At 40.6% G+C, this 26,582-nt stretch overlaps 3 protein-coding genes across 11 annotated transcripts in view; all 3 read left to right on the top strand.

Annotated features, from left to right (window-relative positions):
• Positions 1-500: 500 nt before the first annotated feature.
• LOC125696031 (C-C chemokine receptor type 5-like) lies at positions 501-4,121 on the top strand. Its single transcript, XM_048951194.1, has 2 exons — positions 501-615; positions 871-4,121. The coding sequence occupies exon 2, from the start codon at positions 882-884 to the stop codon at positions 1,947-1,949; it is 1,068 nt and encodes a 355-aa protein (XP_048807151.1). The 5' UTR covers positions 501-615; positions 871-881; the 3' UTR covers positions 1,950-4,121.
• On the top strand, positions 501-18,817 carry LOC125696030 (C-C chemokine receptor type 5-like). Of its 4 annotated transcripts, none has more exons than XM_048951192.1 (4): positions 6,206-6,321; positions 11,682-11,773; positions 15,179-15,377; positions 15,633-18,817. In XM_048951192.1, the coding sequence occupies exon 4, from the start codon at positions 15,644-15,646 to the stop codon at positions 16,712-16,714; it is 1,071 nt and encodes a 356-aa protein (XP_048807149.1). In that variant the 5' UTR covers positions 6,206-6,321; positions 11,682-11,773; positions 15,179-15,377; positions 15,633-15,643; the 3' UTR covers positions 16,715-18,817. The 4 variants fall into 4 exon arrangements, with proteins under 4 accessions (XP_048807150.1, XP_048807149.1, XP_048807147.1 ...); XM_048951190.1 differs by having other exon boundaries at positions 11,626-11,773; XM_048951193.1 differs by lacking the exons at positions 6,206-6,321; positions 11,682-11,773; positions 15,179-15,377 and adding an exon at positions 501-615.
• Positions 18,818-20,205: 1,388 nt separating this feature from the next.
• TOPBP1 (DNA topoisomerase II binding protein 1) overlaps positions 20,206-26,582 on the top strand; it is a 29,819-nt gene continuing 23,442 nt past the window's right edge. For 2 of the 6 annotated variants that reach the window (XR_007378175.1, XR_007378176.1), the window contains exons 1-10: positions 20,329-20,596; positions 21,104-21,238; positions 21,821-21,964; positions 22,662-22,843; positions 22,979-23,172; positions 23,734-23,913; positions 24,289-24,458; positions 24,993-25,156; positions 25,654-25,901; positions 26,093-26,412. Coding sequence is in view for 4 of the 6 variants with exons in the window: in XM_048951288.1 (XP_048807245.1) it covers positions 20,516-20,596; positions 21,104-21,238; positions 21,821-21,964; positions 22,662-22,843; positions 22,979-23,172; positions 23,734-23,913; positions 24,289-24,458; positions 24,993-25,156; positions 25,654-25,901; positions 26,093-26,412 (1,818 nt within the window). In the remaining 2 variants the exon portion in view is untranslated. Of the gene's footprint in view, positions 20,302-20,327; positions 20,597-21,103; positions 21,239-21,820; positions 21,965-22,661; positions 22,844-22,978; positions 23,173-23,733; positions 23,914-24,288; positions 24,459-24,992; positions 25,157-25,653; positions 25,902-26,092; positions 26,413-26,582 lie in introns of those variants that run through there. The other 4 variants (XM_048951288.1, XM_048951286.1, XM_048951287.1 and 1 more) reach the window with 4 other exon arrangements.

Here is a 26,582-nt window from a genome sequence, read left to right as displayed (position 1 = left end):
CCAGGGGATCTCATGGCCCTGCACTGCTACTTCCCCGTGAGATGGTGGTGCTCCTGGCCAGGCAAGCCCAGCTCCTTCCACAGCTCTCCAATCAGAATCAGAGGGACAGTGTACTGGGGCAACAGACACAGTTCTCATATTATGGTCATGCAACTGTGAAGTTGCTACATTACAGATTGTTCATCAAAATTGTGATTTCAACAAAATAAAAACTGAAATCAAACTTACCATTTAAGCAAGGGTGCTATTTCTGTAAAAGCTGGAGTAGAAGCTTAAAACAAATTCTAGGAGAAATAAAATAGCACTTTTTTTCTTAACAGTGTTTCTATAAGTCATGCTGACAGCAAATGAAACCCTTTATGCCATTTGGACAGGTGTTTGCCTACCTGTTCTTTCCATTGCAATTATCCCTGCAGGTCATCAGCTGAACGTGTCCAGCACAGCACTCACAAGACAGGGCTGCACACAGCTTTTATTCCAGAGCTACCTAAGGGCAGCCATTTCCATGGCCCCTGCCTGACCCAGACTCTGAAGAGGACGCAGCCTTTGCCATCGGAACCCAGACCAACGCTACTGACTTGCTGCTCGCCAGCAGCCATTACAGCACTTGAGCAGGTGGGTGCAGTCAGTGCCCTGGGGAAGGGTCATTTCTACACCACCGGAGATGGTCCCTAGTGGCACTGAGGCTCTCATGAAGCCACAAACTGCACTTTTATTTTACCCATGTAGAGTGACATCGCAGGTACTCCCCTGGGTGAGGGCTGCAGCGCACGTTGGCACAATGAGGCCAGGCCCCATCGCTGTGTTTCATTCCCCTCCCTGCCAAGCCTAGAGCTCCCTGCAGCTGACCACTCTTCCCTTCCTTTGCAGATCAGCACACAATGGAAAACTATACCATTGATTTGGGTTACATGCCAACAACAACATTTGACTACGGTGATACAGCACCATGCATGGGAACTGAGGAAAAGCACTTTGCAGCAAATTTTCTGCCACCGCTTTACTCATTGGTGGTGATATTTGGCTTCATAGGCAACATTCTTGTTATCCTTATCCTGGTAAAATACAAGAAGTTGAAGAGTATGACTGACATCTACCTGCTCAATCTGGCCATTTCTGATTTGCTGTTTGTATTTTCTCTTCCTTTTTGGGCTTATTATGCTGCTCACGACTGGATTTTTGGAGAAGCGCTGTGCCGGATCCTCTCAGGCATTTACCTCCTTGGCTTCTACAGCGGCATCTTTTTCATAATCCTGCTGACCATAGACAGGTATCTGGCCATAGTTCACGCAGTGTTTGCTTTAAAAGCTAGGACAGTTACCTACGGCATCCTCACCAGCATTGTCACGTGGGCTGTTGCTCTTTTTGCCTCTGTTCCTGGGATAGTATTTCACAAAACTCAACAGGAGAATACACAGTATACATGCAGTGCTCATTATCCTCCAGATAGCCTAATAAATTGGAAGCACTCCTACATTTTAAAGATGAACATTCTTGGGCTTATCATTCCAATGATCATTATGATTTTCTGTTACTCTCAAATTTTAAAAACATTATTGAGATGCAGGAATGAGAAAAAACAGAAGGCGGTTCGACTTATTTTTGTCATCATGATTTTTTATTTCATCTTCTGGACACCGTTCCATGTTGCTTCTTTTGTGCACACATTTCAAACTTCTTTTTTTTCTCCAGATTGTGATAGCCAAACCAGACTGGACAAAACAATTCAAGTAACAGAAACAATTTCAATGATCCACTGCTGTGTCAATCCTGTGATCTATGCATTCGTTGGAGAAAAATTTAGGAAATATCTTTATACGTTTTTCCGAAAGCATGTTGCAGCTCACCTGTGCAAAAAGTGTCCATCTCTTTATCGTGAAAAATTAGAAAGAGTTAGTTCCACATTTACAGCATCAACTGCCGAGCACGACATCTCTACTGGATTGTAAAAATAATTCTAGAGTCTAGCTAGTGAATGTTGCATCTCTTTGCCTGAAGAAGTGGACGACGTTGTAGAAGATCTTTATGCCAATTCTTGGGGTTAGTTGCCTGGATCACACCATTTTTTGATCTTGATCTAAGAGAAACAACCATTTCCTATTAACTGTTAGTATCATAGCTTGATCACAGAATGATTTGTTTGATTTTGATGGCGGACCCATATTCTGTCCGATGAACAAATATTCATGGCTCTTACTAGGGAAGAATATAAAATAGATGAAGCAGCACTAAGTAATATCACAAGATCCATTTACAGCCACATGGACAATATAAGACTGGGAGGAGGCTTTGAGGATTGATGTACCTGTTCAGTACACAGCATGAATGGAACACCCAGAATCCTGATTGCATTTGGAAGTAAAAGTATTCTTTCTGAAACAGTCAGCCATTTGTAGTGGGAAGCTTTCAGTATTCTTCATTTTACTCCTCTTTCCCTTATTTTCTCTACATGAATAAGAGGCATTTCCATTAAAAGGATAAGGATGAAAGATACCAAGACAACTTCTCTTCACTGATGAGAGAGGTGACTGACCTTTATCTTACGTGGTCACTTAAATCAAGGATTTATCTGTAAGCTAGTTGTTTCTAAACATAATCCTTTTTACTATAGGCTAAGTTACAGTATGTTTATTTTAGGTATTTAATCTTGTGCCAATCATATCATTGTTTGACTGCTAACATTTTCCAAGGTGAGCTTTTAATGGACAAGATTGTCATTTCTGTGGGTGCAATTTTACACGTAACTGCAAGCCTAGTAAGTGTATAAGAAGTCAGTGTTGTACCCCCAAACAACCATGAACTTGTTTCTGACAACTTCAATCCCTTCCAGGGAAATAGCACTTAGTAAAAGCAGAGATCTGCAAGGACAGAATTAAAGTTATCTTACTTCATCTAGCTATGATGCATGATTACATATGAAAATACGTAGTCCTTCAGAGGATTTTGGAGAGCATGAGCATTGTACTGAGTGGAGGCCTCTCTCACATGTGTAGAGGGAGACATTCTACAGCAGATACAGAAAGTGTGTCAAAATAGGCTTCTGCATGCTAAAAATGTGATCTGGACTTACACAGTAAATCTGCTGTTTGGGACAGACTTCTGGGAAGACAGCAGCCTTGGAAGCACAGAAGCAGCTATCTGTAGAGATGTAACCACCTTGCCATTTCAGGAGAATGATGCACATCACCTCTGTTGACATGATCAGGACTGCATGCTTGTTGAGGACTAGTGACCATTACCCTAGTGCTGTAATGGCAACACTTTTATGCCAAGCCACACATTTATGCCATTGTTGAGAATTTTTCAGTAAATAAAAAGGGGCATCCTAGGATGTGATATGAACTTTAAACTGTTGCTTTATACCGTAAGGAAGTGCAGTTAAACACTCCTTACACAGGCAAACAGTGTTGCTTTTTTCCCATTTCCTTCAAGGGGCACCATTCAAGCATGCAAAGTTTTAGTCTCAGAAATCTGTAAAGCCAGCTTCAAGTAACCTGCTGGCAATGTCAGAATGGAAGAGGGGATTGCACACCTCTTAACATTGCGCATGTGACTTAGATGCGTACATTAACAGCAAATCTCATCAAGGTCCTTCAGTGCCAGTGGAAAAAAAGAGATGCCTGAGTCAGAAGCAGACATGATTTGAAAGACCTTTGGGGAAGATTACTTGTCTGACTGCAAAAAGAACCCAGAAATCAGCTTCTTAATTCAGGGATCAGATGCCCTTGTTGCAGTGGTGTGAATACTCTTCCCTCTTCAGCCTTATTACCTCAAGGCACCACTTCTATTAGCTGTTAGCTGGTCTCCTGCCAGCTACTACATTCTGGCTGCTCCCTTGTGAGGTTAACAGCCACAGGTATACAGAAGGAAAGACCAAAAACTATGCTCACAGTAAATAACACTTTTCCTTTACTTTGTATTTTCTACTGCACAAAAGTAAAAGCCCCTTTTTAATGTTAAAGTATAAATTAGATGAGTGTGATGCAAATCCTGCTGTAACTGTGGTACTTCTACTGCTGTGCTTTAAATTCTTGTTTTGTGGAAATTATGCTTCTTCCTATTTTAGTGTTAATGCAGCAAAAGTAATAAACTATGTCTGAGAAATGATGTGTATCCTGTCGCCCATGTTCTCCTTGTGAGGAAAAGAGCATCAGCTCTGCTCTCAGAACAGATGTAGCAAAAAGCTGCTATGATAGACTTCAACACTTGCAGTACTGCACTCTGAACTGAAGCAAACCAAATCAAGCAAGAAGAGAACTCTCTGCACTGTTCAGGAACTACTACAGCTGGCATGATTTTATCTACCAGGAAGCTTGAGAAGAGCCGGTTACACTCAGCTTTGAGAGAAATTTAGGGGCACAGATTTTAGATGGGTGAGATTTGTCAGGTAGGAAAAGGAGGGCTGTCATAAACAGCAAAAGAGGAGGAATAAGGAAGGCAAATAAAAAAATGGCTCTTCATTGGTATCAGAATAAATACAAGTTTCTCTGCAGAGTTTCTGCAGCTACTTTAAAGTCTCCTTGCACTGTATAGAGTAATCCTAGAAAAGAAGTGTGCCTGTCTTTCTTGAACTTGGCTTGAGGAGCACAGATCTGGACACAATACTTCAGATGTGACCTCACCAGGGCAGAATAGGAGAGGAGGAACCTCCCTGCTGGCCACGCTCTTTTTAATGCACCCCAGGGTACCATTGGCCTTCTGGGCCCAGAGGGCACACTGCTGGCTCATCGTCAACCTGCTGACCACCAGGACGCTCAGGTCCATCTCTGCAGAGCTCCTTTCCAGCAGGTCAGCCCCTAACCTGTACTGATGCAGTTCTTACAAGACTGCATCTGCTGTATATTGTACATAGCACGCTATGAAAGAACATCCATGTGTCTTCAACAAATATGTAAGCACAACGCCAAAACCAATCCATCAGATTAGTTAACGGACACAGCCCAACTTCTCAGTCAGGAGCTGCTGCCACCACTTGTTCAAAAGCACACAGGAAGGAACAGCCAGCACAGAAGAAGACAACTATGTTGTCAGGCCCCTGGCAGACATCCTAAATGGCAAAAGGAAGTGTAGAAAAAGTGCATATATGGTATCAGTGAGTGCTCGACAGTACTCAAACCACCAGAAGTGTTCTTACTGGCACTGGTTGGTCTGTGGTATTTGTATAATGGATAAACATAGAAATAATGAATCTTCTGATAACCAGTGCATGTGACTGCTCCTGTCAGAAGACTTTCTTATTTCTTAATCCATTTGTAAACTGACACGTACAAATCTTAATAAAGACAAATTGAGTATGAAGGAAGAGAAATAGATGCAAAAGGGAAAACACAGAAGAGTAGTGGCAAAACTTGTGAGAATGTCTTTATTAGTTTTAACAGAGGCTAATAAAGTAATACCCAGAGAAATAGAAAGATTAAAGTACAAACAGATAAATACTTGTAAGTATTCTGAATGTTGAAACATTTAGACAAGAGACTCTTTCATTTAAGAAGTTCCAAAATAAATATCACTCTGTCCAGTGAAAATTACAAAGGGCTAAATAGAAAGAATGCAAAGATACGTTTATATAGCATCATGTTCTAGCTAACAGAAATCAGAGAAATGATGTGCTGGGAGAATGATAGAGTGCTGACCATGTTGAACAGCACAACAGGCTGACACTGCTGCATTTTGCAGTTTAATTTTACTGCTGTTGTCTAATACTGACAGCTACTGACCTTCTTTTTGTGGCTGATGTGGCTTGAGAAGCTTCACATCTTTGTCTTTTAATTAAAAAAAAAAAAAAAAGAATCCAGCCCCACAAGACAGCAGAGGAAGCAGAAAGCAGAGAGAAAGCCAGTGAATTTTGGTACATTTGGAACAATCACCTAGGCTGAAATAAATGAAGATGTTTGTCCAGAAACAAGGAAGAGGGTATTGTTTTGTACCCATATTCTAGTGATATCTATTAGGAGCTGTATTTCATTTTAGAGAACTGAATGATAGGAAAAGAAATACTGCATGGATTTGTACAAAAGCAGAGCAGTTTTGTAACTCCTGTGACGATGAGAGCAATCTCACTTTGAGTGTTTTAAGCCTGAAATGACTGACCCTGGCAAGGGGCCAAAGCAATGGTAAGGGTGGCATTATCAGATACATAGACCAATATGCACAACAGCACAGATCAGCTCTGCAGAATTATCTGCAAAGTTGTGCCAGTAGGATGATGCAATGATAGCAGCGCAACCCATCCTAACACCAGAATTTCTGAATGCAGTGGAAATCAAGTGGATGGAAACGAAGAAGCCATGTGGACATTAATTACTGGGACGCTATCATGAGGTATGGACAATTTCAGACTACTGCTAATCTTTGGCATTCAGAAGTACTTTCTGGTTCCTGGCACATACCTTCTCACTGTACAGATTCTCTCCATTCTTTCTATGACCTAGCTTTCACTGAGAAGAAATTTGGTGTGTGATTTTCTCAGCCCGGCTGAGCTAAGGTCCAGGACCTATAAGCATACTGTGGAGTATTTCTGACTCACAGTGTAGCTACAAAAACACCTAGAATGTACGTACTATAAATTCATCTGGAACAAGCAAAGAATTAAAATGGTGTGTAAAAATTGGTTCTTGACTGATAATTTGTGAAATCTATGACTTCAAAAGTAAGATTCATTGCACTATGGTCCCTCTTCTGTAAAAACAAAAAACATGGCAGAATGCATCACAAGTCTGGGAAAAAACAGTAGAAGGAAGCAATGCTCTCTTTTTCCTCACTGCATCAGAAGTACTGCTAGTTCAGTATCAGCAGCACAGGGAAAGCCTAAATAAAAATAGTACAACAGCATGGAACGTGTATGTGCTGCAATGAATAGTTATGTACTTATATGTCTTGTAGTAGAGAAACAAACAGAAGAACAGGGAAAAAACCACCACATTGATCTCACTGCCAATAAACAATGTGAAGAAGCAGCGTTAGCCCAGATTAGGAATGCTTGTGTCTTCCAGAGTTTGTTTTTCATAACCCAATTTTCTGTAATTAGCAAAATGTATAAAATGGGTTTTTTAATGAACTCTGTGGTAATAGCTTTTGTTTGGTGCACAACATTTTCCCCACTTTTCCTCAGATTATGCCTCAGAAGCGTAAGGACCTTTGGTCTCAAGAATTTTGCTGTCTTTTTCTTTCTGCTTGTCACAGTTTTACACTGTTACTTTTTGTTTTGGGGATCCCTGCTGATAATTTTGGGTAAGATTAGATATACTTTTTCTCATTTCTTAGATGGTGTGATTGTACCGTGGCATCAAAACAGTAGTCATGAGAACCTGAGAGCCTGAAATATAAGGCTGTTAGGAAAGAAAGGGAAACAATCCAAGAACAAAATAGTTTCAGCTGGATATCTTTATTCAGTCTCTCCATTAAGAAATACATTTTATTTATTTATGAGGTATTTTAGTGATCACTGGTGAAATAAGATGCCTGTTAATGCTATCCTAATTTAGAAGCAGATTTTGTCAATACAACAAAATTAGATATAATTGGGAGAACATGTGGAAAAGGAAATGTGTCAGGTTTGTGTACATGCTTCATTAGACCTCTTCTCCAGATGGAAAGGATGATCTGCATTTGATGGAGCCACAGCCTTTTGCAGGATGCACTATCACACGGTGCATCTATCAGAAAGCTACCTACTCTTCTGACCTAGATCTTTATTTTTCTTGTTTCTTCATCACATGCTGCAAGACTCTAATATATTGAATCAAAACTATTAGCTGCATTTTCAAATTTATGTGCCCCAAATTGTGCTCGATTACATTTGTATGTGACACTGGTATCTGTGCACCTAGTGTGTGTCCCAGCAAACATGGTGCTATTGGAGGCTTCACAGTAATGGTGGCATCTCCTTGTGGAAATGCCACACTATTGAGTTACTGGATACCTCAGTGTGATGGCCTGACGACTGTGAAGATGAATCATATAACTAACCATATAACTGTACAGAAAAGATTGAATTGTCAGTGCTCATTGCTGCACACTTGCAGGGTACATCAGCTTGACCTCACAGGTGAGGAATAAAACACATCACCATTTCAAAAATGTCTTTATGGAGGAAACGAGTGTCACATCACTAAGCATAGCTTTTACTCATCTCTGAAAGTAAAGCCATGATAGCTGACAACCCAAGCTATACCAATCCACTTGCCATTCCTTTTATTTTTGAATGATTGCTTCAATTTTGTGGTAAAACTATGAAGTTCACCTGTAGGTAAAGACCCTTAAAATCTACTAGAGCTCATGGCAAGCTGCAGTGCATTTTTTTCAAAGAGTTGTTGGGTAAGGGATTGAAAAAAAAAACAACAAAAAACCAACAGTAGAAAAACAGAATATCTGACTCATAATAATTGATGTGTTAGCTTGAAGTAGCCATACCTCAGTGTCAGCACACACACACTGGATGGAGGCAGGCTGAAAGCAGCAGGGGAGAGGAGGAAATGCAGTGGGAAGATGGACAGTCTCGGGTGGTGTGACGGAGCTTTGGACTGGATAGGAAGTTGGGATCTGCAGGGGTCCATCAAAAACTACTAAGAAGAGAGGAAAGGAAGAAAAAAAAAAAGAAGAAAGAAAAGAAAAAAGTCCTATCAGCATCAAGGGACAACAAAATACTAAGACACAAGTACAAGATCTGATTAAATCTGACTTCCCAGCAGATCTGCTTATCTGTAGCAGGTGTAGAGCTAACTGAACACATCCTGTAGGTGCTGATAAGAAAGTTATAGCCCAGGTACCCACTGCCAGAATGCGCTGAGTTTTTGTGCTGCCAAGTTTCATAGCTGTTCAGCCTCTCCTTGGGGGACCTCTCATCCGCCTTCAAGACCCAGCTGGGCAAAATCACTTCTCCCAGTCGGCAGCTACACTTGTGAATGGCAGAGGCCCTCTGCTGGTCTGCAACACTCACTGCCACTGTTAGTAAAAAAGAACGCTGATCAAAGAACACACGCTGATCAAATGGCTGAGATAAGAGAATGAAAATCAATAAGCAATAAAATCAAGCAGGTTAATAACACTGATTAATCTGTGTGATCAAGGAAGTATTGCTGAAGATCAGCCTACTAGAAACCTTAGATTTAAGTTGTTGATATTAGTTCAAACGTTTGAGACCATTTTTGTTGAGAGTGTAGTTCAGAATCAAAAGTTTGATGTCCAAAAACAGCTCTGGGACAGTTTCCCCTGTCTATAATATGAGATATAATCTGAGATCATGAAAGGCTTTCAAGTTTCTAGCAGGTTATGCAACCTGTAACAGACAGTGCTCAGTGGGGAGAGCTGAGTAGGGAGAAAAGTGAATCAAGCTTCAGAAATAAATCCTACAATCATTTTTTAAAGTTACTAGTTAGACTGTTTATGAATTATACATTGCAAAAATTAATTTGATACAATACTTCATTTGAGAATGATAAGAATTTATGATATTTCAGTAAGGAACTAAAGATATACTTGAAAAGAGTGTGTAAGGAGTAAAGCATAGGCTGATGCTAATCTGTTGCAACAAAAATATAGGCAGTACAGCCAAAGCTTGTAGAAAATTTTTAGTATCATGGGACAAGAAAAACTGTAAATATAATGAGAAACAACTTAAAAGACAAAAAGTGTGAAGTGAAATTCTTTCTAGGGCATGGCCTACCCTTCTTGTTTGGTTTCTTTTCAGGACTTGAGTCATTCCGCATTCGCCATCTCAAATGCTCTATGCAGTGTACAGGTTCACTGATGAAGGACTAGGGAAGGTTCAAGCCTACTGTTATCTTGCCCTTGTGGCAGGTGCTCATGTGTGGGCTGCTTTGTGGCTGTAAATTTCTGCCACATTCTGGTGGTGAATGTGCACTCCCACTACGTAGGTGGCTGCTTGCAGTTCAGTAGTATATCTGTATCCAAAAAGTTTGATTTGAGATCTTAAGGTGGATAACAAACACCATCTTAGAACACAGAAGTCATGCCCGTGTATGGTTGTGACACAAACACTGAGCTGGCTATCTCTCTGTTCCATTTCTACTACCCTTCCTAAGTCAGCAAGTAATTAGAAAAAAAAAAAGGTTGGAAGGAAAAGAAGTTCAAGCTAAGAAACATGGATTTACCTGTAGAGGTAGTTTTAGGAACAAAGTTTGCATGTGGCTACAAAATTTCTTTGCTGCCTGAGGCAGCAGCCAGGATTATGGACTACAGTCTGAAAGTCTATCACAGTTAGACAAGATCCCATATTACAGTGAGGAAAGTAATATGCAAAGGCTGTCCCAAAAGTAATGCTTCCAATTTTGTTATTTGACCATGACTTCAGAGGCAGATGTTGTTGGCATGGCAGTAGGGATTGAACTTTTCCACCAACATTCCATGATGTACTGTTGCAATTAGGAGCATGGCAAAGGTGACGTGGAAATATTTTTAGAAGCTCTTGGCACCAACTGAATAGAAGGTCTAATATAGGCTATCAAATAAGGCAGCATTAATATAATCTTTGCATGCTCTACAGCAGCCATTAATTTTGATGCTGAGACACTAACCCTTAAAGGGCTTCTTAGAAAAGCCACTGAATGGGAAAAAAAAAATCTCTGACTTTATGGAGCAATGACATTGATCAGTCCCTAACGCAGAGGGTTTGACATGGAACACAAGTTGAGCTTTTCCCTTTTTTACTCTACCCACCAAATCTGAGGTGTAACTCAGTAGCTGCGATTCCCTTGCCTTGGATGAAGGAATGGCAGCATCCAAAGCAAGATTTTACACCTTTAGTGACTTCATGAGGTTGTCAGGATAACCTATCCCAGAGCCCTCCAAAGAGAGGATCACTGATGTCAAGGGGAGGCAGGAGTAACAGATATTTACTTCGTTTGCTAACTACTCAGGGCTTTTCTCTCTGGGTTCTCAGACAACTAATAAGGCACTACCTCTTGCTTTGTAACTTTCCCACCTGCTGTGTGGTATCTTTGATGTCTAAGAAAGATCTAAAAGCTGCTCACAGTGCAGATTTAGTTTAACCCTATCTAAAAGTCAAAGGAATCAGCCACAAGGAAAAAAGTTGAAAGAATATCAGATTTCATTATGCTTTTCTGAAGCTTAACTCCAGTAAATGAAGCACTGTTTTCAAAGATCATCCAACTTATGAAATAGGCTAAAGGCAGAGCCTTATGAAAGGGACTTCAAAAAAGGTACAAAAGACTAGTTTTGAGTAAAACAGAATCAACACCTCTGCTAAAATATAGGATGCTCTGCATCTCACAGCAAACTGATACAAAATGCAGGTAACTCCATAGATACAAATGCATCAAGGTGAAAGCTAACTTCTGTATTTTAGTTAAGGGACAAATATCATAAAAGAAACATAATGATTGAGAAATGTAACGGGATGAGCATCACATAAACTTCTCTTGACTCAAAGAGTAAACTTAAATGAGAAAATTACAGAAAATTTTTTTCCCTATAACTACAGCTGTGGATTGTGAAACTTCTAGTTCAGTTCCTAAGAGGATCCTCCTCAAATTTCAACATCTCTTTGCACATCTCGCAGAGTTAGAAAAGTAACATCTGATAACCCATTTTTAGAAAAAAAGAGAACTGCTCCTTGACTTTTTTTTTTTTTTTTTTTTTTTTAAGTGAAAACAGATCTGCTTGCTAGAAGTTTTCAAACTGATACATCCTTCTTCACGCAGGAAGAGGTGCTTGCAACCTTCTGCTCGTGAGCGACAAATCAGTTCAGCGTTACTCTTGATGTAATAATCCAAGGCACCACTTGCACCTTATGGTAAGTCATCTTTTCTTTCTTTTGCTTTATTTTCTTCTACCTGTGCATTTAGCAGTTGTTTAGGTACTTCAGTGACTGAGGTGAAAAATACTTGTGGAATCTTGCTAGAGAACTTTACATTAAAAAACAACTTGGGGAAAAGAACAGGGTATGTTAAAAGGAATATCCTGCTTTTAAAGGACAGAACCACTAGAAGAGTTGAGCAGGGGAACCAGATAAACAAAGGAAGGTTGACTGGGATAAGAAATGTAAAGGAATATGGCTCTTTGATAAACAGATTACACATTTTTTTTTTCCTCTGAATATGATACATTATGATAGAAATTTGGATTTTAAATCTGTGACTCCGAAGATGAAGCAACTCATTTGAAGAGTACTTATTCTCTTACAGAATGACTACAGAAAATCTGATATGTTTTAAATGCTTTATCTCAAGGAATCTGTTTACATGTGGTGTAGCTTAGCATTTTACTGCCATTTGCTGCAACCCAGTCAGTTAATTCAGTGAAGCATTCTAGTCAGTGGCCATCGCTGTTGCCTAACACGGTGAGTCTACAGAATAGAGCACAGAAACACTTGGTGGTTTGTTTTCCTATTTTCTAAGATTAGCTTATATAGCTTATGTCGTTAGCATATGCTGGGTGCTATACTCAATTCAGGGCAATAAGTACTTCTGCAGAGAAAGGCTTCTTAAGAAAAGACTGGACTCAGCAGAAACACTCAGAGGAAAGATTGCACTTTGAAAGTGAGGCTGAAAGGAATAAGACAGAGGGAAGATGGAGTTCTCATTCCAAGAAGGCAGAGAAAGAAAAAAGGAAGGAACAAACTGAGAAGACCGTTAGCAAAAAGAAGGGTCTGTCATGAACGGGATTGCTGCAGTAATAACAAGGCAGACTTTGCAGTGTTAGCATGAATCCTATCAGTCAATTGCATACTCATAAAATCTCACTCTGTGTTTATGACCCAGTCACTTGTCATAGCCCTGTTTGTGCTTCAGCATCATGCAAGTGCAAAATGACCAAGACACAGAGCTAAGAGGCTAAGAAATAACCCTCACAAGTACTGATAGTGCCGTAGATGTGGTTAGTGGCCTTCTACCTGCTTTGTGGTTGCAACTGTTCTTCTGGGCTGTGGTTTCAAACCCTTCCACCATGGGTAAATAATTATAAGATGCTTGCTTCTGCCCAGTGGGACGATCTTGTCATTTTCAACAACTACTGATGCTCTTACCAGTTTCTAGTTAGACTAGCAAGGAGGGTCAAACTGGTCTCAGCCCCAGCACACAGGGCCTGGCTGGTTCTGCATCCAGCTCCTCATCCCATAATCTCAGTGCACAGTGCAGCTGACTGGGAAATTGCAAATAGGGATACTTAGCTACGAGCAGCACCGTCAGGACATGAAAAAGCTGAAAGTAATCTTGAATATTTGCGCAGTTCACAAATCTTGGCATGCTTTTAAAATAAAAAAGTTAATGTTTTGGATCAATAACTCCTTTTTGAAGGTGCTTTTTTGTCTAACAGACTTGTTGAGAGTAATTAAAAAATATAAACACTTAAGTACTTTCAAACAACTTACTGTCAATACACCTGAGCCACAGCCACTTCCGTTACTGCGATCTCAGTATTGTAATGACTATGTAGTAAGAACAGCTGTGGAAAAAATTGTTTCAAAGAGGTCACCAGAGCTTCCTTAAAATCAGACTTTGAGGGTTCTGACAGCACTTATTTTCTACCCAGGAAACTATATCTAGGTAAGCCTTAGACACAACTGTTAAGACTCGACAATTTTCTCTTAATTCTTCTTCTCCAGAAGAAAATGTTACGCCAAACTCTACATACCAAAGTAATACCTCAGTATGAACATTCTCACCATTGTATGCTGGGAACAGAGACAACACTGCCCGAGGAATAAAATGGGAAAGGAGTGGAAAAAAGGTTTGCAAGTGCAGTATCTCCTTTTGTTTGAAGGTGCAGATTTTGCTCCAAGCATGCTCTCTCAGTTTTGGACAGATTCATATTGGCACTATGCTGTAAAATAATCTCCACAAGGTTTTGAGGAGCTCAGGAGAGACCCAGATCCTCATTTTAAAGGTCACTGGAAAGTGGTCAAAGGCCTACCGAGCAGTCTCTTCTCAAGACTTAGTTTAAGATTAGTTAAATTTCACAATCGAAAATTAAGATGAGGAACATTAGCTTTTCAGTGATCTGTTTTTACAGCAGAAAATACATCTTTAACCCAAACAATTACGTCTAGACACAAGGAGATGCTTCAGTGATTTCACATGCTGTAACTCAGAATGGACCACTGAGAGCTTCTACGAGAAAGGAGACCAGTGGATGGCTCCAATGTCACTCTAATCACCGGTTGAGTTTCTTCAGCTCAATTTAGTCTTGCAGAACTCAAGTGCAGAAACAAAAGCGATGGCTTTCAGTGCAGTTTCTGCAAAAGACATCTGCAGTGAGAGAGGACAGACCTTCCCATTGAAAAAGAAATGCACAGCAGGGTTCAAAACAGGAAAGGAGTGATGACTGCTGAGTTATCCGAGTGGTCACACAGCAAGCTGGGGCAGACACAGTGTCTGAAGCTTTCTGTGTTGTGAGCAGTCTGCTGCCTTGACGAGAGAGCCACAACAGTGCAATGCTTTGTAAAAGTAGTTGTCAGGATACAGGATAAAAAACAGCAGCCACTTTCCCCAACAGCAAGTAGCTCTATAGTGGCTACCAAAGCATCAAGCATCATTTCACTTCCCCATCAAGTGATTGGGAAGCACTGACACCTATCATTGGGTCCTTCTGACACCTGTCTTCACAAAATCCTCTTCCCTGCTTCTCACAGCTGTGCAGGAATTCTGTAGACTTCTCCAGGAGCCTGTGCAAAGACACTTCTCAGAGACCAAGTTACAGACAGCTATGCTCTGCATATGGGTATTCATCTGGCAGATTCTTGGTCCTAACCACAGGAGTGGCACCCACATCTCAAATCCTTTGACTTCCTGACACCACACACAAACAGGGACAGAGTATAAGGGCAACCGTTGCACTGCTTTAGTTTCTATGTCATCTCACTGGAAACAGTAACAAGAACAGGATGAAGAAAGATATGCAAACAACAAATATACATCCACAATATTTAGCTCACCCTCACAATGACAGCCATATCAGCTGTTCACCTAGGTGCAACCTCAAACACTCATCTGAATTTTGGAGCAACTGAGTAATGTCTGATTAACAGAAAAAAACAATCAAAACTTCTTTAATCCTGAGCCCTGTGGAGGTGTTTCACTTGTCAGGAAGATTCTACATTAGATACATGTAGTATAGGCCAAGCTGATAGCAAGTGAAACCCTTTATGCCATTTGGACAGGTGTTTGCCTACCTGTTCCTTCCATTGCAATTATCCCTGCAGGTCATCAGCTGAACGTGTCCAGCACAGCACTCACAAGACAGGGCTGCACACAGCTTTTATTCCAGAGCTACCTAAGGCCAGCCATTTCCATGGCCCCTGCCTGACCCAGACTCTGAAGAGGACGCAGCCTTTGCCATCGGAACCCAGACCAACGCTACTGACTTGCTGCTCGCCAGCAGCCATTACAGCACTTGAGCAGGTGGGTGCAGTCAGTCATTCTACATTGGGTCATTTCTACATCACCAGAGATGATCCCTAGCGGCACTGAGGCTCTTGTGAAGCCACAAACTGCACTTTTATTTTACCCATGTAGAGTGACATTGCAGGTACTCCCCTGGGTGAGGGCTGCAGCGCACGTTGGCACAATGAGGCCAGGCCCCATCGCTGTGTTTCATTCCCCTCCCTGCCAAGCCTAGAGTTCCCTGCAGCTGACCACTCTTCTCTTCCTTTGCAGATCAGCACACAATGGAAAACTATACCACTGACCTAGGTGACATGGATGTAACAACAATGATTGACTATGGTGATTCAGCACCATGCATGGGAACTGAGGAAAAGCACTTTGCAGCAAATTTTCTGCCACCGCTTTACTCATTGGTGGTGATATTTGGCTTCATAGGCAACATTCTTGTTATCCTTATCCTGGTAAAATACAAGAAGTTGAAGAGTATGACTGACATCTACCTGCTCAATCTGGCCATTTCTGATTTGCTTTTTATATTTTCTCTTCCTTTTTGGGCTTATTATGCTGCTCACGACTGGATTTTTGGAGAAGCGCTGTGCCGGATCCTCTCAGGCATTTACCTCCTTGGCTTCTACAGCGGCATCTTTTTCATAATCCTGCTGACCATAGACAGGTATCTGGCCATAGTTCACGCAGTGTTTGCTTTAAAAGCTAGGACAGTTACCTACGGCATCCTCACCAGCATTGTCACGTGGGCTGTTGCTCTTTTTGCCTCTGTTCCTGGGATAGTATTTCACAAAACTCAACAGGAGAACAAACGGTGTACATGCAGCGCTCATTATCCGCAGGAGCGGAGAGATGAATGGAAGCAATTCCTGGCCTTAAAGATGAACATCCTAGGACTTGTTATTCCTATGATAATTATGATCTGCAGCTACACACAAATCATAAAGACATTGCTCCAATGTAGGAATGAGAAGAAAAATAAAGCCGTCAGGCTTATATTTATCATCATGATTGTATACTTTTTTTTCTGGGCACCATATAACATTTGTATTCTCTTGCGTGATTTTCAAGATTCATTTTCTTTCACTAGTTGTGAAACCAGTGGTCAACTGCACAAAGCAACCCAAGTGACCGAAACAATTTCAATGATCCATTGCTGTATCAATCCTGTCATTTATGCCTTTGCTGGAGAAAAGTTTAGGAAGTATCTTCGTAGCTTTTTCCGAAAGCAAATTGCATCCCACTTCTCTAAATATTGCCCAGTTTTCTATGCCGACACAGCTGAACGGGCCAGCTCCACCTACACACAGTCCACTGGAGAGCAAGAAGTTTCTGCTGCACTGTAGGTTGTGCCTAACAAAAAAAAAAAAGTGGAATTGACTTTTTTGAAATCAAGTCTATGACGAAAGCCTGGAGAATCTCTTCTGGACACTGTCTCTAATGCATCTGCACAAGGTCATGGCACACAGCTAGCAAAGCTTTTATTTGCTCATAACAGCACGGAATTGTACATAAATGAAATGGATGTACCAAATTAGCTATGGAGATGTGGTAACAGAATTCTGTGGCAAACAAAAAGGAAAAAAAAGCTTTTTTTTTGGTGGAAGTAGAAGCACAGTTACATGCTACAGAGACTAGAAACATACCTAAGCTGAGTCTAACCTAGCAGACTTATAAACTGATCTTCTAAAGTGACCTAGTGATTAGAAAATGATATTGCTTCTTTGGAAACATCTCTTCACTGTATTTTACACAAGATACTTCATACATTTAAACTCAGTCTCGGTCCCATCCTTTATTAGCGTGGCTGCATAACTCTGTAAATAATGCTAAATTACTGAGGTTTGTGATGAAAAAGCTTTACAGTTGTTATGGGAAAACTATGCATTTTGGGAAGACGCCAATATTCCAAGGCTTATTTTCCTTTGTGCATGGTTGGCTACTGGCCTTTCAGATCTTCCTTCTAATAATTTAACAACAGTCTGAGCTACTAACTGTTGCCATCTAAGTTAATTAGGAGTTTGATATTTCAGAATGCTCTTTTGATAAACTGCAGTTTTATATGCTACTTGTATTAACAACAAATACGATGGTCTGTCACTGATCAGTAAATCAATGTGTTTGCAATATTTTAAAACTAAAGTACTATACACAGAGCTTTAACCGTGTTAGATCAAATGCAGATAATAAGGCTTCTTCAGCTTCTTAGTGCAGTGATTTTGTTTGCCATTTTTCTAGCCTACATAAAATAACAACTTTAAAATGCGAAATTAATGGAACTGTAATGGCTGCAAAAACACCACAGCATTAAAGGTGTGAAAATGTTTGACCCAGATCTTTTTGAAGATAAGAATATGCTATAGACATTTTTCAAAACAAACACACGCACAAAAAAAGTAAAAGGATTCACTAATGCACAAAGCCAAAAACACACAGCATCTCCCTCACTTCTGAAGAAGGCATAATTTGGGGGCAATTGCTGCGCTTTTTTCTTCCTGCTTCGTGGAAGTTTCCTACAATGCAAAAGCTTCCATAATTCTTCCATATTTAGCAAGACTGATGCTCAACTATAACTGGGCTTTCCATTAAAGTTAGATCTGACAGAGCACATGAACACAGAGAACATGAAATAAGGGGGTACTCAGGTGATTAAGGTCATACTTTCGTCACAGTACAAACTGTTTTACATCAAGTTTGCATAGCATTTCTATCATTTCTTATATTTCCCCTAATACTTCTGGTTTTGGACAACTCTGGAGATTCTGGAGGAATATAAAAGCGAGTATTTTAATGGCTGTTCTGATCCAGTAGGGTAATGTCTGTTTCCCAGGTGCCCTGGATAGCCTTTTTTAAAAAAATAAGTTTTTCAAATAAACAGTTCCAAGTATCAAAGAAATTTTACATTGCCAAGTGCTTGTGAAAGCAGGAAGTGAAATAGGGAAATATTTGCTCATCAGACCACTATTTATTGTGTTTTGTCACATTAAGCACTACTTTTGGACTACTTCCACATGGGAAACATAACAAAACCATATTATGCTTTCAGAAGTTTGGTTTTGTTTTCAGCTTCACATTTTTAAGACACTGTGCAGCAATTACTACTATCAGTATAACCAGAAATTGGATAATTTCAGTATGAATAGACAAACATCCGCATTTCTTTTTTTAAAGAGAAAGGAAGCTACATGCAGTAACATAGGTAGGGTTGTTTGTGTATGTTTTGTCTCTTCTACATAACTCTTATAAAATGCTTTCATATTTTATTCTGTTCTTGCTAAGAATTTTGGGGGTTGGACTCGATGATCTCTGGAGGTCCCTTCCAACAATTCTGTGATTCTATGATTTCTATTCAGATCCTAAGATACTTTGTCTTTAAGGAATTACTTGCTCTAGAAGGCTTTGGTGCCAAGTGGGGTACTGACCAGCTCTGCAGGAGCAATGCACAATAAAACGAATGTGCAAGAGCGAACTGACAAGGCTTTCTGAGAGGTACGTAAAAAGAAGAGCCCCAGTCCTTTGCAGTGTTCTCTCCTACAGCATGGATCTTTTCAAGGGACAGCTTCCCCAGCACAGAGCTGAAAAGTAGAGACTCTTGGCCTAACAGATCATCAGCTTATCAAGAGTTAGTCACTTCAGAGAATCATGGAACGGTTTGTGTTGGAAGGGACCTTTAAAATCATCTGGTTCTAATCCCTGGTATAGGCAGGGACACCTCCCTTTACACCAGGTTGCTCAATGCACCATCCAGCCTGGCTTTGAATACTTCCAGGGAGGGGGCATCAACAGCCTTCCCCACTGAGAAGAGACTGTACTTCAGCAAATTACAATACACCAGATTTCAGTAACTGTAACACACTTGGATCCAAATTCAAGAAAAAAATAGAAAATACAGTATTTGGCAGCACTGGTGCATTCAGTTAAAGATTGCCAACAGACAGCCATAATATTTTGTATCATGCAGTTCATTAAAGGTTGTTAACTTCTGCACGTGAGACTGCTCAATCCTTTCTCCCTCCTCCATCTCCTTGTCTTAGAATAGCCCATAAGAATGAAAAATGAAGAGAAATCCCTCCTCATCACAGGTTGCTGTACCGCTGAAAGAGCAGGCAGTAAAACCCAGGGGCTTATAAGCAAAGAACCAGCACCATTTGGTAACACAAGGCCATCACAACAACTTTTAGCACTTTGGAGTGCCAGTGAAGGCTGCCTGTCCCTAATTATCTATTAACAGACACGCTCTTTTGGGTCCCTAATTACCTATTAACAGGCATACCATTTTGGTTGATATTTCACTTAGTTTTGTGCACTGAGATAGGAAGAGCGCAATCTCACAGACTGCCTCTTAACTCACTCAGATCCCGGGAAGTTAAGCTTTTATTATGTTTAACGTCTGTCCCCCTAGTGCCAGAGAAGCCTACCTCTGAGTACACCATCAGCCTGCTCGGTCCTGAGGTGACGGTGCCATCTCCTGGCCAAACGGTAGCGCTTGCCAGCTGCAGTCCTACGACTCACTAGCAATACTTGTTGTTGCCGTCCTTGTAAAATGACCACCTCCAGTACAGGCAGCACGGAAGCAACAGCAAGCCTTAGGAAATATTAATGGCAACTAAAGAGCGGAGTCCGATTAAGATCCATGAAAGGAGAGGGAGAAGGAGCGTGAGGAGCCACGTGAGGAGGCAGCCGCCAGCCACACTCACCCATTACTCCCCACACAGCTGCATGCGCCCTTCCCGCCCTCTGACAACTGCAGCGCCTCCAACGGGCGCCCGGTAGCAGCGCAAGCGAGGTGCGAGTCACTATATAGTACCGCCCGCCCCTCCCAGCCCAGGCCACGCCCCTCGACTGGACAACGCCCCCCTGTCCTTCCCGCGCATGCGCAATGTGAGTCGCCGTTTTCCCGCCCGCCGCGATACTGCAGGGCGCTGTGTGAGGGGTGGGCTCGGTGTCAGGGGATGCCGTGGGGGCAGCGTCCCACCGGCAGTACCGAGCACACAGCGGTGCTGGGGTTGGGGAGGGAGCGGGAGCTCTGGGTTGGGCGTGTAGGGCGGTGGCTGAGCCTCAGTGCGAGGAAGGGCCCCGGGGGGAAGGGGGGGCTGCCGGTGGGATCGGCGCGCGAATCTCACCGGGGTTTGCTTCTCAGTTAAAGGATGAAAGGCAGCAAGGAGCTGTTCTTGGTGAAATTCGTAAAATCTTCTGGGAGCTCGGAGTATTTCTTGAAAGCTTTGGAGGTAGGTGTAAGCTGTGGGCCTGCTGGATGTTCCGCTGAGGTGATCTCGGTGGTGAATGCAGCCTGCGTGTGTACATCTGGGAATAACGCTGCACTTACCTAACGGAAGTGTTTCAGAGCAATCATACTGACCAGGTTGAACAAGTGATTCTGTCAAAACTTGCTGACGTTGAGCAAAGTGCCGGGTAGGCCCAGAAGGTCCATGTGATGGTTATTTATCCACCTTAACAGGAAGAATGTGGAGCTTTTTCCTACCTGGAGAGGTTTAACAGAGCTGAAGGCACTGTATGACAAGCTCAGTTCGTATGCAGTGTTTAAGTCTGAACTGTGAAAAGCTGGGGGCTGAGGGAGGCTCTTTAGATGCCTTATGTCTGTTCTGCCCTGTACTATTCAGGGTGGCTCTGCTGGGGGCTGTTTCAAGTACATGTGTTTTTGTAATTTCCACAGTATTAACTATTTGTGGTTTATCAATTAAATAAATGTGGTCATATGCATTGTTTTCTTGCAGTCTATAAAAGAATTTCAGTCTGAAGAACATCTCCAGATTCTTGAAGAAGAAGCAGCACTCAATATAAAAGAAAATGATAAATCCCTTTACATTTGTGATCCTTTCACTGGTGTTGTTTTTAATCATCTCCAAAAGGTATGCTACACATCCGCTTATACCAGCTATATTCTTTCCTGTCTAGGAGCTCTTATGGATGTTCTTAGACTGCACATTTTGTGTTCTTGCACTAAATACAGTAGTATGCAGTATTCACAATGAAATCTTTAGAGCTTTGGTGCATGCTGTATTTAGTGGAGAAGACAACTAGTAAAGTATAAGGATTATTAAGAAGTAGTGGAAAACCAAATATTGTGGTCAGTTCTGATTTTGCTGGAATCGGGGAGCTGGCTCTCGCTTTTTTTTCTCCTGAGTAACATGTTTTTGTTTGACAGGCAGGAAATTGTCCAGCAGACAAAGATAGGCTGTCTGGAATCCAGTGGCATGTTAGCTATAGGATGTACTGTTTTTATCAAGCCCAGAAAGCTTAAGAAGGTTGTACTGCAAATTTCCAACAGAATGTGAAAACAAAACTGTCACTTATCTAGTAAAGCTAGACAAGGATAGGCAAGGGCCCTGCCTTCCCCAGGATTCCTTAGGTACAAAGCAAACATTCTTTGCTCCAGTGTACCTTCTGCTCATTTTCTTTGTTTTGTTTCTTTTCCATGTTATTTAATTCAGCTTGGTTGTAGAATTGTTGGACCACAGGTAGTCCTGTATTGCATGCAATCCCAGAGATGTGTCCCAAGAGCTGAGTATCCTGTGTATAACATGACCATGGCTGACGTAACGATATCCTGTACCACCCTAGATAAAGATGTTCGGGTAACGTATTGTACACAGTGGATGGTTTAGCAGGTTTTTCTGTGGCATGTGCTTTGTTTATTGCTATGGCATCAGTCATAGTATATGCAACTGTGATATGATAACTGTGCCTATACCTATGTCTGATCTTTCTGTGGTTTGTAGAGTATCTGTCATTTATGTAGAGAACTATGGAGAAAAAGGAAATCTTTTTATAATGTTTGATATACAAGCATGCATGTAGTGGTGTATCTACATCACACAAGCGTATGTAACATTGTAAAGTAGTCATTAGTATGGGAATATGTGTACATTTGAGGATTTTTTTATTCGCTGATTGAGGGATCTGTTGGCCAGCTATCATGCTGAAGACAACATATTTCTGGTTTTTCAGTCTGCAGTTAACATTAATTATCCAGCCAGCTGTACTTCACATGAGTTATGCTAAACTCTCCTTTTTATATATTACAACATTGTCGTTTTATATATGCTACCTGAAAGAACAACCACCAGTAAATTTTTTTACTTATGGTAGTAACATCTTTACTTTACTTTTACTTATTATATTGTTTACTGTCCATGCAAATAAAGTGGAATTGACATTTTTGATTAGTTTTTAGAAGAAACCACTGAGAATTGAAACTGATTTATTTTTGAATGTGACATAGGTTCCTAATTATTTTTTTCTTTGATGATTTTCTGTAATTTCTCCATTCAGGAAGAAGTTCATAAATATGTACAAATGATGGGTGGACGTGTGTACAGAGACCTCAATATGTCAGTAACTCATCTTATAGCAGGAGAAGTTGGCAGCAAGAAATACTTAGTAGCTGCTTCTCTGAAAAAACCTATTTTGCTTCCTTCTTGGGTTAAGACACTATGGGATAAATCTCAGCAAAGGTAATGGAAACTGGAACGAAGTAAAACTTACTTTGTGTTGGGTCCCAGTAATTCTTATGGTTATGCACACTGCTTGCTTTTTCTAATTGAGACCAAAAAAAAAGCGTATTTCTTTTCCCCCTTTCATTCTTTTAGCATGATGAGATATACTGATGTTAACATGGAAGACTACACTTGTCCTGTGTTTCTTGGCTGTACGATTTGTGTAACTGGCTTAAGTAGTTCAGACAGGAAAGAAGTCCAGCGCCTCACGGCTGAACATGGTGGGCAGTATTCAGGGCAACTCAAGATGAATGAATGTACTCACCTCATAGTTCAAGAGCCAAAAGGTAAAACTTACAGTGTGCGTATTATTTTCCCTCCTTGACTTGAAGTAGCATTGCTCTTGCTGCTTCTGTGTAGAAAAGTGGTGTTGATGGGAAGAGTAGCATGGGGCACTCTTACCTTGCTCTAAATGTTAGAATGTGCTGGCACTGGCTCTGTATCACGGTTTATTCAGCAGATAGAGCAAAATAAAACTGAAAAACTTCTTGTAGGTGGAGCTTATCAAAAGTGTATGGCAAGATGACATACTGTTAGCAGTGCTGTTAGTGGTGAAACCCTTGATGAAAGCTCTGCAGAGGGCTTCTTCATACTTTGCTGGTTTATAATGGTTTCGTGCCCTGTGATGCAGTACCATGAGCTCACTGTCAAGGAGATTTTATTCCAACTTTAAATAAAGGCAAGTAAATAGCAGCTCATGAGATGAGTTCAAGGTAGTACAACTTGCACCCCAAAATCAGTTATTTGAGTTTTCAGATTTTAATGTGCATCCATCTTTCAGTGAACACAGATGCACCAGTCTTTTAGTAACTTGCATTTTTTTTTTTAATTTTATTTTACCTTGAAAGGTCAGAAGTATGAATGTGCCAAAAAATGGAACGTCCACTGTGTGCCTGTGCAGTGGTTTTCTGACAGCATTGAGAAGGGCTTCTGTCAAGATGAGACAATGTATAAAATAGAGACTGGATCAAAACTAAGCAGTACACCCAGTACCTCCACACCCACCAGTCATGCCAGCAAGCTTGACAGTAAGTAACACCTTTTAGAATGCATTTAAGGTAAGGTATAAAACGTTTGGAATAGAAAGAAGGAAGAACTATTTAAATTTAGTAGAGTGCTCTCTACTTTTGTAGTGATAATGTTTTGAAACTTGGTTTCTGCTTTGCTTATGCAAAAAGCTGAAAAGGCACATAAGCACTGTTTCTAGTAAGACCAATATTCAGACACGTGTGTAAATAAAACCTTGGTTTAACCAAGGCCTTTCTTATCTGCTCTTCAGACTACGTTTTCTTTTAGTGCAACAAAATCAAGTGTGACATCTTTCTATTTTTTTTTTCTTTTTCAATTAAGTAATGGAAAGAGAGGAGCCAAAAGTAATGCATCTTCTTTTGTTTCCATTACAGCTCATTCCCTTTCGGACGTCAGCTGCATTTCCAATGTAAATTTGAGTAGAGTTAATGAAACTGCCTGTAGTTCTGCAACGAGCAGCAGACTGGATCCTCCTCCTGATGAGTTGGAGAACTTGGACATAAGCACTTTTCAAGCTCCTGAAGATTTATTAGATGGCTGTCGAGTATGTTTAACAATAGACTTATTCCAAATGTTCCATCTTCACATGTGGAAGCACACTAGATTGAGGTGCTGGCAGTTGCTGCTAGAGAAAATTATGTTGCTTTATCAGCAGCAAGTAACACGTTTCTGTTCAATTTATATACTAGCTTTTGTGTGCCAGGAGCATAAAATAAATTCATTATATTAAATGTATAATATGCCTGCATTTTCACAAACATACTTTTAAATACAGTAGTGAATGGGTTCCAGAAATGGTGTGTGATTTTGCTTTTTGTTACTTTGTTTTGTTTATACAACTTCTGTTGTGTAAACTGTTGGCTGGCTGTTTGTTACATTATTCAATATTCAGATGTTTCAAGAATAATGTACGAAGATGAATTAGTCAAATTGTAAATGCTTCATTTCTCTTTTTTACTTTTCTGAAATTACATCACTTATTCCTGAGTTGTAGAACAGTCATAGCAAGCTGTATCAAAATATTCTACTTTTTTTTTTTTTCTTTAAGGCCTTTATCTTTGCTGTGTTTTCATTGCAGGTCTATCTGTGTGGCTTCAGTGGTAGGAAGCTGGACAAGATGAGAAGGCTTATTAACTGCGGTGGTGGTGTTCGATTTAATCAGCTTAATGAGGATGTTACCCACATCATTCTGGGGGAAGACGGTGGCGAGCTGAAACACTTTTTGGACAAGACGCTTCACAGGTTCTGATAGCTGTGTTGCCTAAGGACTACTTCTGCCTTGCTTGCTTTCTCCCACCAACTCATGAGCAAGAAAATATGTATTGATTTAGAAATCCTAAGTAGCTCTTGTCATAAATAAGAAGAATTACAGCTGGTGTTTGCAACTCCTTCCTGACGTGCTCTTCAATACTGTAAATTTTGGGTTGCTATGAGTTGCCTCAGTAAATAGAAAAGTGTTCACACTGGTGATTAATGTATTAATACACTGAGGAGGAAGGATTTGGCAACCCAGCAGTGGGCTGCTATGATGCTGATATAAATTGTAGAAAATAAAAAAGAAACTGTCTGTTCTCATACTTAAGCATGAAGTCGTAAAGTCTGTAAAGTCTGCTTAGCATGCCTTAGTATTGGAGTTACAGACTTAAGGTGCACATGTGTACATAGTTTGTAGAGTGGAAAAGAAGAATCACAGTTCTGAGACCTGCTGTAACTTGTTTGTATAACGCTTTATTTTATAGGCCTCATATAGTGACAGCAAAGTGGTTACTGGAGTCGTTCAGTAAAGGCTATCTCTGTCCAGTGGAGCAATATATCCCTCAAAACTACCAGCTGTTAGTGAATACAGTTTTGGAACAACCTGATGCAAAGTTAGTTCTTCCCAAAAACAACAGCATCTTGAAGAAGAAAGCTGTGAATGTTGTAAAGTTCCAGCAAGCTGCAGAAGACGACTTCCTCTCTCAGTATGTCAGTAATGATTCTACATTAGGTAGGTGCAAGGCTTAGCATGCCGTTGACAGTTAAACAGGTCATGTAGAATTTGAGTTTTCAAGCATTTAATTATTAAAAGTTGAGTATTTTAACTTCAATATTGTATTTTTAGGAGTCATTCTCCATGAAGCTGTTTCAAGTTGTCCTTGTTTTTGTCAAACTGCTACTCTTTTGTTTTTTTTCTTCTAGTTGAAGCTGAGAAACTAGCATGTGGTAGCTTCAATGATGTTACTCATGTGACTGTTCAAGAAGAAAATCAGTCTTCTGTCTGTAATGGTTCTTTGGGAGAGCCTTCTGCACTGGATGAAGGAGGTGTATTTGCCAGGAAGAGATTTCTTCTTTTGGGTTTTGGAGAAGAAGATGAGTCCTGCATTGCAGATCTGATTAAGGAGCATGCTGGGAAAACTGTGCCGCTGCAAAGCAGAATCATTGCAGACTATGCTGTGGTACCTTTATTGGGGTGCTCTGTGAAGCCAACTGTTGGTGATGTTGTCACGAATATATGGCTGGTAAGGGAGTTATATTTTCAGTCCAGTGAGTGAACATACCTATTATAAATATGTCTTGCTAGAATGCAGAGTTACTGGTGGTTTTTCTGCAAATAAGACGTTGAGAAATTAGTCTTATTTCTTTTGGAATTTGCTAAATGAAAGCATTCCTTAAAGCCTCTGCATCTTTA

The sequence above is a fragment of the Lagopus muta genome, chromosome 7 (assembly GCF_023343835.1).
Source record: "Lagopus muta isolate bLagMut1 chromosome 7, bLagMut1 primary, whole genome shotgun sequence".
Lineage (NCBI taxonomy): Eukaryota > Metazoa > Chordata > Aves > Galliformes > Phasianidae > Lagopus > Lagopus muta.
This window is presented reverse-complemented; position numbering and strand designations above follow the sequence as displayed.

What these genes read in the sequence shown, in the direction of transcription:
- LOC125696030 (XM_048951193.1), top strand. Translation starts at nt 15,644, where the DNA reads ATGGAAAACTATACCACTGACCTAGGTGACATGGATGTAACAACAATG.
- LOC125696031 (XM_048951194.1), top strand. Translation starts at nt 882, where the DNA reads ATGGAAAACTATACCATTGATTTGGGTTACATGCCAACAACAACATTT.